Below are 9,941 nucleotides of genomic sequence, written 5' to 3' on the forward strand. Positions count from 1 at the left end.
AAAATTAATGGCACCTTTAGTGGATCCTCCCCCATAACCTACCGATGAAACACCAATAAATGATTGTTAAACGTCCAAGGAACCCCATTAATAACCCTCTCCAAATCCTTCTTGTCAAAAAATCAAAACATGAACCTTTTTCTCCTAGATCTGAGATCTGAACTCGTTTAATAGGGTGCCATAAATTAGTCATTGTACTCCTCATAGTCAGAAAGTGAATGACACTAGCCGTCAGGAAACACCCTACCAAACAGAACTCATTCTCATTCACTGTCGATTCCACCTGTCTTTGCACCTCCACAATCTCATCCTCTTCATCATCCAGAGAGAACATTGCCAGTTCCCTTTCCATCATTGTAAATGAACACAAAACAAAATTGGGTAGCAAATCAAAAAACACCTAAGCCACACCAAAACCTTAAAAGCATTGTCATCAAAACCAGACACATATAGCAGACCAGAAGCGTGCTAGAAAGCAGACAAAATTTGTTGATCCAAATTCTAAAATTTTAATACTCAAAATAATCTAATGTCATCAGGGGCGAAACCTTTATGCTGCTTTTTGTGTGTTTTAATTACTTTTTCTATGTTGTTTTCATATAGTGCCTTAAATCATTTCATATTTGTATAGTTTGACAATTGTTATTGGTATTTAATGTAGACATTTATGTTGTGCCTCAATTCATAATATATTCTGTATAAACTTTCATAATAATTCAATTTAGGAAAAAATGTTATGTAATCGTTGATGTTATTTTTTATGTTCAAAATTTATATTTTTTAAGCGTTAATAATTTGTCATATATATTTTAATATGTTTGTATATTAAGAAAAAAAATTTAAAAATTGATTCGACAACTTATGATTTGAGAAATATAAGCCCAATCCAAATCGAATGGTATTTTTTATTTAATTTATGATTATTTTAATTTTATATGATGTAAAAATAAATATTTTATATTAAAATGGTGAAAATAACTTAAAAGTTTTATTTTAAAAAATACTTTTTAAAAAATAATATATAAAAGTTGTTGATTTTTTTATTACTTGAAAATTGTTTTTTTAGAAATAATCATAAAAAAGACTTTAAAACTTATCAAATAATAGCCAAAAATATAAAGCAAAGCTCATTTGTTAAAATAAATCCAAAAATTCAAAATTTAAGAATCAATAAGGAAAAACCAAAAACCAAACTAAATTGAATTATGATGATGAATTCGCAAAAGTCCAAAAGAATTGACGAATCAAACCGTGAGCACCCCTAACTTTTTGTGTCATTTTATATTTTAACAAGCTAATTAGCTAGAATAGATAATCCATACATTTAAATAGGATGAGACTCGAACATGTGATCTCAAAGTTCTCAGAAACCTCATTGGAAATGCATCTAATGTTAGAATATGCCATAAATCCTTGCATTATTCATATATTTGAGGTTTAATCCATTTACTTTTAATTCTAGGAAATTAGCTCTTCTATTTTTTAGATTTCAAAATTTAAGTATAATCGTAAACACTTTTAAAATTATTTTGTTAAATTTAGGTTCAATACAAACATAATTTTTTAGCTACATTGCTATCAAGTGAGTTTTTTTTTAAATTTTAAAATGTCACATCTATAAATTTAAACAGAATTTATTAGTGTTAACAATTAACCTGGTTTTTGAAATCTAAAAAGCAGAGGAACTAAATTCTTAAAAATCAAAGTATATGGATTAAATTTTTGAACATACCACACTTCTACCCATAACACATTCTCTACGCTTAAATTAAAACTCCTAATTATTGCAATAGCAATTGAATAAAAAAAATCATGTCTAATTCAATTGGCATAATGATTTATTTGACCCTCCAACTTTGTAAAAAAAATTATTTTAGCTCTCCATTTAATTTTTTTACCTCTTTTAGCCATTAAACTTATATTGTTTGTCAAATCACTTCACAATGGATGAAAAAATTAACAAATGTTAATTTTATTGACGTGACATACATGTGGATTGCCATGTGTATGCGATGTTAGCAATAATTAATTTTTTAAAATTAAAAAAATGTTAAAAATATTTTTTACACTTATTTAATAATTTATATATATATTAAAAAAATTTGAATTTTATTTTAAAAATTAATTAATTATTAATGTGGCAGTCCAGAATATGTCATTCCAGTAAAGTTAATAAACACTAACTTTTCCGTCCATTTTAGAAGTGATTTGATAAATAAAGCCAAATTTAAAAACTAAAATGATTTTTTTGGAGGGAGGTCTTATGGTTGGTAATGAAAACATAATAGGAAAATTATAATGAAATCGCAATATTAAAATTCAAACAGTAATTTTGAATGGGGAAACAATTTCAAACACTAAATCTACCAATTGAACCACATAAATAAGAAGTAGGTGTGGCACTTTATTGGGTATTGACTATTTCCAGGCAGTGGACCAACAAAATGTATAATTCTATTTACGAAAAGTAAATGGGTGCAACAAAAACAATCGTGTGGAAATATTCTATCATAGAAAATGACAAAGCCTCCACAAATTGACCAAACTCTCTTTGCCTCGTTCAAACCAAAGGAAAAAAAAACAATCAAAGTTCCAGGCTAGGTCGCAATTCCAATACCCAGATTTTCATTGGAAATAAATAAATCCCAAAACTGACACGTGCTTCATTCACTTTTATTGCAAAACATCACAACAGTCCACCATGTTGTTGGTTTTATAAGCAAATTTTTGTGCTTCTAAACTCTCTTCATTCTGAGGTTACTGAGACAGAAGCATGGGGAGGAAATTGGATGCTTTGCTTGGAAGAAACTTCAAGGCTTCCAAGTTTAAAACTCTGGCCAAGCTTGCTATTTCTCGGATCGGTATCTTGAAGAACCAGCATCAAGTACGGTGTACCCACGCCCGGTCTGATGTGATTGAACTCCTTAACCTCGGTCACCATGAACAGGCCCTTCTTCGTGTAGAGCATTTGATTAGAGAACAGAATATGGTGGATGCATTTACTATCATGGAAACCTACTGTAATTTGTTGATAGAGAGGGTCATGCTGATTCAAAAGAACAAGTAAGTTTGGTTTAATATTTTTCCTCTTGGTTTTATATTAAGTTCTCTGAAATTTGACATGCTTCTCGACCATGTATATAGGGAATGTCCTGATGAGCTTAAAGAGGCAGCATCGACCTTGATGTTTGCATCATCAAGGTGTGGTGAATTCCCTGAGCTTCTTCACATTCGTGGGGTTTTTTCATCGACTTTCGGGAAAGAATTTGTGGTTCGTGCCATTGAATTACGCAACAATTGCAGTGTGAATCCTAAGGTGATACAAAAGCTTTCAACACTGCGGCCAAGCTTAGAAAGCAAGTTAAAATTGCTCAAGGAGATTGCTACTGAAAAGGGTATCACCTTGCATTTGGAGGAAATGGCTGTAGAGGTGAGGAACTTAACTGAGTCAGCCAACGATTTGCCTGTAGGAAAAGACATGGATGAAAGCTTAAGTGAGTCAATGAAAGCAAGGAAAAAGTACAAAGATGTGGCAGATGCTGCTCAAGAGGCTTTCGTATCAGCAGCTTATGCAGCAGCAGCAGCACGAGCAGCTGTGGAGCTCTCAAGAATTGAACCCCAAGACTTTGATTCTCCAAATAATGCCATGGCCCGAAGCGAAGACCTGGAGCTGAATGAAACGGAAGAGACTAGACAAAGTTTATCCAGAGAAAGGACAGTTTCTAGTTCAAGTTCAGATTCGGATGCAGACCTTTCAGGTGAGGAAAGTGATGGGGAGAAGGCAAAAGAGGAGCCACACACACAGCCCCATGAGTTGAGCTATGAGATTACCCAAAGTGATGAAGTCAATAAGGATGAAAGCAAGTTGGGATATCAATCTTCAAAGCTGAAGAACACTGAAAGCTTTGAAGAGCATTTGAATTCACGTAAGAACAAAAAATGGGTGTCGATGAGGACTAGAAGAGATTAGACCATGGGATCTGATTTTTATTTATTTTAATTTGTTAGTGAAATTTTGTTTGTTGCTCTATCTCATCATCATCATTATTATTATTATTATTATTATTATTTGGTTAATATATTTATTTTTTCCTAATACACACAGCTGGACCTGATGAGATTCTTTTATTTGATTTTTACAACATTTCTCAATTTAGGCTCCATTTGTTTTATTGAAAATGGTTTTTGAAAAATGATTTTTAAAAAATGACTTACTTTTCTGGAAAAACTAATATTTTCTGGTGTTAGGATGAATTGTGTAAAATATTTTTGGTTGTTTGACAGATTTCTTGAAAATATTTCATAAAAGTTGTTTTCAATGAAACAAACATACATTTGAGATTTTACTATCTTTTCATTGATTAGTTGAGTTTATTTCATAAATCTTATTATATTTTAATTAATCATGTTTTAGTTTTAATTAATCTTAATTTACTTAATTAAGCTTAATCATTAATTCGTACATTTGGGAATATAAAGTTATAGATATAAATTTATGTTTAATTAAGTTGAAAGTGATAAATATTTATTTCGAATATTATTTGGAAGAGTAACTTGAAAAATGATTTAATTTGATAAAATTGAAGTAAGGACCAAATTGTAAATTTTGTAAATTTTCAAATTCTAAGGGTTTGAGTAGTGAAATCTGAAACATTGATGTAGTAACTAAATTATATGATTATGAAATATGACAATTTGGAAAGTTGAGCCTAAAATAGTAAATTTGAAACTATAGGGGTTAAATTGTAAAGATTTCAAAACTTGAGTTTTAGGACTAATTTACATTATTTGAGAATTTAAAATTCTGAAAAATAGAATATGAAAGTTTATCTTTTCAAAAATCAAGGACTAATTTTTGGAAAATTTAACAATTTTAGTTGTAAGGACTAAATTATAAAATTTGGAAATTTTAGAAAATGGACTATTTTGTAAAATTGTACAAAATGAGGTTTAAGACTGGACTATAGAATAAGAAAATTTTTTTCAGGAATTAAATTTTAAAATAGTAAAAATTTGGATTTTAGGGACTAAATCGTAAAAAATATAAAATTAGAATATAAGGGACTGTTTTCTTCGACGGTGAGGTGAGCTTCCCCTTTATTGCTCTAAAAGCTTCTCCTTTTCGTTTCTTTGACAGTGAACAGAGCCTTATTAGTTTGGAAAATGTCTTGCGAAAAAAATTTTGGTAAGACATTTTTCCTTAAAAAAGCCTTGATTTTACCTTTTTTGGAGAATGATTTCATTTGGTAATTTATTTTCTACCAAACAAACACCCTAAAACAATGAAAATATTTTATTTTACATGCAAACAAATGGACCCCATTAGTTTTAAACATGCATGATGCTATTGACAAATGGATAGTTGATACATGGAGAATATAAAATTAATTGAATTAAAATAAAAAGAAAATAATATTTTAAACTTGGAAATTAAAAAAATGAAATGATATTAGTAAAATACATCTTCATCCCTTTAAAGAAGGTTTCCAAGTTTTACTAATATCATTCATTTTTTATTATTGACAAATGGTTAGTTCAAATATGGTATTTTGGTATGTGATAGTTTAAAGTTTTGTAGCTTATCATAATGCTTGGTATGTGCTTAGCTTCATATTTGATAACTTTAGAAGTTTGAAAGTTAGTTCAAATATGGTAAGTGTGATATGAATAAAAGTATTGAATGTGTGATGTGTTTTTGATGTATTTGAACATATAAAATGTGGTACCAATGAGGGTATATTGGTTAGGCATATTAGGTGATGAATTTAGTGTATTTTGGGCATGTTCAATCGTGTTTTGAATAAGTTAAATTATTGGTAATTGAGTTACTTAGTGTCTAAGTAAATAGGAAATGATAAACTTGAGTTTTAAGGTACTTTTGGGTGTACATGGCCTGGCTACACGGGCGTGTGTCACACACGGGAAACACACATGGGCGTGTGACCCAAGTCAAAGGGTTACACGGCCTGGCCACACGGGTGTGTGACCCTTGAAATCAAAATTTTTGTAATTATTTCCTAAACTTCTAGAATTATTTCAAATTAGTCCCTGCCAATTTAAACTACTTTTAGGGTCCCGTAGACTCATAATAGGGGCTTTAAGAGTAACTTTTACTCTTAATTGGGGTGGATTAACAAACCTAAATTAAGTGCATTCCACTAACATTATCATATATAAATTAAAAAGATAATTTTAAACAGAGTGTGGACTAATACTCTGATGCTAATAATTGGAATAGTCTTGTATATATCCAATTTTTGACATTCTAGAAGGGATAAATAGTGATAAGAGTGTAAACAGTGGAAGACTAAGTTTAGCAATGTATAAATAGTGATAAGAGTGCAGACAGTGGAAGACCAAGTTTAGAAATGCATAGCATAATTTATTATTCGAATGTATAAGAATCTAGCATGAAAGTATTAGATTGTTGTGACCTTCCCTGCCTATTATAATGTTATTAATTAGTTTTGAGAGTAAATTTTCTTTGACAGCTGCTAGACCAACACAAAGAAAAACGGGATACTTATATCCTTATTATTTATTTTTTAGGGTTTTTATTTATGAATTAAAATAAATATAATAAAATTTTAAACCGAAAATTATAATTACATTAATTATAATATAATTTCGATAAACCATATATTTATTTGAATTCATATGCTAACCTCATTATGTGTACAACAACCTTGTACATAATGTGTTGGAAATCGAATTAAATTAATTCTATAATTAATTTAATTCAAGTGACACCTAAAAATAATATCAACTATGGTTTATTCCGTTCATTTTAACTATAGGGTGTGACCCTGTAGGTTCTTGTAACGTTAGCAGTAATACTAGAACGATTCCAATGTTACAAACAATGAGTGGAATCTAGCAATGCATCATTGCTACCTAAGTCACAAGAGATCATGATTCGACATAACCTTTTATGATTAACCTTTTATGCAATAATCCTTAAGTCCTTTATCTCTGGATTGGACACAAGTCATAGAATAGTCACACTTGTATAGTCCATTCCATGTTCCTTGATATTTTAAGCAGACTACGATATACAAATAAGTATGACATCTCATATCAACTTATTTGAGCATGGCCATGCATTTCTAGTCTCACTTAATCAAGTGGCCTAAGATATTACTCCCATTATGTAGGAGGGACTTATTCTATATCGACCAGCCACACCCTCTACATCGATTGTGGTATATCCAACACCAGCTTTTATAGAACAACCAGTTACGGTGTACATTTGACTGTATCAAAATATACTACTCACGATATTGGGATTATGATGATCTCAAGTCTGAGGATCATATACATATTAATCACTATGAGTAATGTCGTGACAATTACATAATAATCCAAGAAACATACTCATAATGGATCAGTCCAATATGTTGTTCTCTAACACACATATTCATGCATCGATTCTGATATTCCATATCAATGATAACTCTTTATCATCAATCAAATACATGTTAGTCTTAATGCATTATTGTTGTCCCATCCAACAATAATACTTGACTAAGGATCTTTTAAGAATAATCATATTATTCTTAGGACATTATTAGAAAAAAGTTTATTTATACACACAGAAAAGAAACTGAAATAATAATGGTAACGCCTTATATTAATAAACATGATAAATCAAGTATGTTATTACAACCATCTCATGATTGATCTTTGGGCATACTCTAACACGTAGAACACGTCGCAGTGGGTCTTTTGCTAGAGGTGATGCTAGAAAAAGAAGTGATGCTGTTACTCACTAGGCAGAGGCCAGAGCGCCAGCATAAGCTTATGTTGTAGGAACGCGTGAGGACAATGATGCGACCGATGCTGTGGAAGGTATCTTTTTATTGTATCCAGAACCTGTTTATGCTTTGATAGTCCTGGGATCTTCACACTCATATGTTAATGCTAAATTAGTTAAATTGTGAAGTTTAACAGCTAAGATGTCTAAAGTATCTATAGTTGTATCAAGTCCTTTGGGACAGTCCGTAATAGTGGATCAGGTGTGTAGGCGATGTCAGTTGGAAATACAAAATATGACCTTCTCTGTTGATTTGTTGATAATTCCATTTGGTGAATTTGATTTTATTTTGGGAATGGATTGGCTTACTGAGCACGGGGTGATTCTAGATTGTCGTAAAAAGAAATTTGTGGTTCAGAGTGAAAATGGTAACATAATTGAAGTGAATGGTGCTCGAACGAGTGGGTCAACTCGTACCATTTCGACAATTTGAGCTAATAAACTTCTCAATCTGGGTTGTAAAGATTTTTTAGCCTATGTTATCAACTCAAATTCTGATGATAGTCAGAGCAATAAGATCCGTACCATTTGTGAAATCTTCGATGTGTTTCTAGAGGAATAACCGAGATTACCATCAGAACGAGAGGTTGAATTTACAGTTGAAGTGTTTCCTAGTACCACTTCGGTGTTAATGTTCCCTTATAGCATGTCACCCACAGAGCTAGAAGAATTGAAGGTGCAATTGTAAGATTTGCTGGATCGCGACTTTATACGCCCTAGTATATCGCCTTGGGGAGCTCCAGTATTATTTGTTAAAAAAAAAGATGGCTCGATGCGACTCTGTATAGACTATCAAAAATTGAATAAGTTGACGATTAAGAATCGATACCCCCTACCTCGTATCGATGACTTGTTTGATCAACTAAAGGGAGCTTCTGTCTTCTCTAAGATCGATTTGAGATATGGTTGCTATCAGTTGAAAGTAAAAGATAGTGATGTACCTAATACGGAATTTCATACGCGTTATGGCCACTATGAATTTTTGGTGATTCCTTTTAGGCTGACTAATGCTCTGGCAGCATTCATGAATCTCATTAATTTTATTTTCCAACCGTATTTGGATCAATTAGTGGTAGTTTTCATTGATGACATCTTAATCTATTTGAAATATGAATTCGAGGATGAGCAACACCTCAGAATTGCTTTGTAAGTGTTACGAGAGAAACAATTATATGGAAAGCTTAGCAAGTGTGAATTCTAGTTACCAGAAGTTGTGTTTTTGGGACATGTTATCTCAGCAGATGGAGTTAGAGTTGACTCGAAAAAAATTGAAGCCATTGTTCAATGGAAAGCACCGAGAAATGTGTGAGAGGTTCGTAGTTTTCTTGGCTTGGCCGGTTATTATAGAAGATTCAGAAATGGATTTTCTAATATAGCTTTATCGATGACAAAGCTATTGCATAAAAATGTTCAATTTATTTGGAGCAATGAATGTCAAGAAAGTTTTGAGAAATTAAAACAAATGTTGACTAAGGCGCCTGTTTTAACTCTACTTGAATCGAGAAAAGAGTTTGTGATCTACAGTAATGTCTCATTGAGTAGCCTCGGTTGTGTCCTGATGCAAGACAGAAAAGTGACCGTATATGCGTCTCGTCAACTAAAAATGCATGAACATAACTATCCGATGCACGACTTAAAGTTAGCTGCGGTGGTCTTTGCTTTAAAGATCTAGAGACACTATCTGTACGGTGAAAAGTGACACATCTATACCGATCACAAGAGTCTTAAATACCTCCTAACACAAAAGTAGTTGAATTTAAGACAACATCTTTGGGTCAAGCTTCTAAAAGATTACGATTGTGTTATTGATTACCACCTTAGTAAAGCTAACTTCGTAGGTGACGCGTTGAGCAGAAAGATAGTCATTGAGTTGTGAGCGATGTTTGCTCGACTTAGTATCAATGATGATGGGAGCTTGTTGGCCGAGTTGAAGTTCAAGCCGGTGTTGTTTGATCAGATTAAAGTAGCACAGTTAGATGATGTCAAGTTAGTGAAGAAAAGAGACATGGTTCAAAATGGCTCACTAGAAAGTTTTAGTATTGATGATTGTGATTGTTTGAGATTTCAAAATCAAATCTGTGTTCTGAATGTTGTAGAATTAAAAGAGTTGATACTTTGCGAAGCTCAT

At 31.8% G+C, this 9,941-nt stretch overlaps 1 protein-coding gene across 1 annotated transcript; it reads left to right on the forward strand.

The window, feature by feature from the left end:
- Positions 1–2,554: 2,554 nt before the first annotated feature.
- On the forward strand, positions 2,555–4,274 carry LOC107913398 (IST1 homolog). The gene is made up of 2 exons (XM_016841965.2): positions 2,555–3,063; positions 3,145–4,274. The coding sequence occupies exons 1-2, from the start codon at positions 2,774–2,776 to the stop codon at positions 3,968–3,970; spliced, it is 1,116 nt and encodes a 371-aa protein (XP_016697454.2). The 5' UTR covers positions 2,555–2,773; the 3' UTR covers positions 3,971–4,274.
- The last annotated feature ends 5,667 nt before the right edge of the window (positions 4,275–9,941 follow it).

Source organism: Gossypium hirsutum, chromosome D11 (genome assembly GCF_007990345.1).
Source record: "Gossypium hirsutum isolate 1008001.06 chromosome D11, Gossypium_hirsutum_v2.1, whole genome shotgun sequence".
NCBI lineage: Eukaryota > Viridiplantae > Streptophyta > Magnoliopsida > Malvales > Malvaceae > Gossypium > Gossypium hirsutum.

What these genes read in the sequence shown, in the direction of transcription:
- LOC107913398 (XM_016841965.2), top strand. Translation starts at nt 2,774, where the DNA reads ATGGGGAGGAAATTGGATGCTTTGCTTGGAAGAAACTTCAAGGCTTCC. An exon ending in ATGCTGATTCAAAAGAACAA is followed by an intron (nt 3,064 to 3,144) that starts GTAAGTTTGGTT and finishes CCATGTATATAG; the next exon opens with GGAATGTCCTGATGAGCTTA.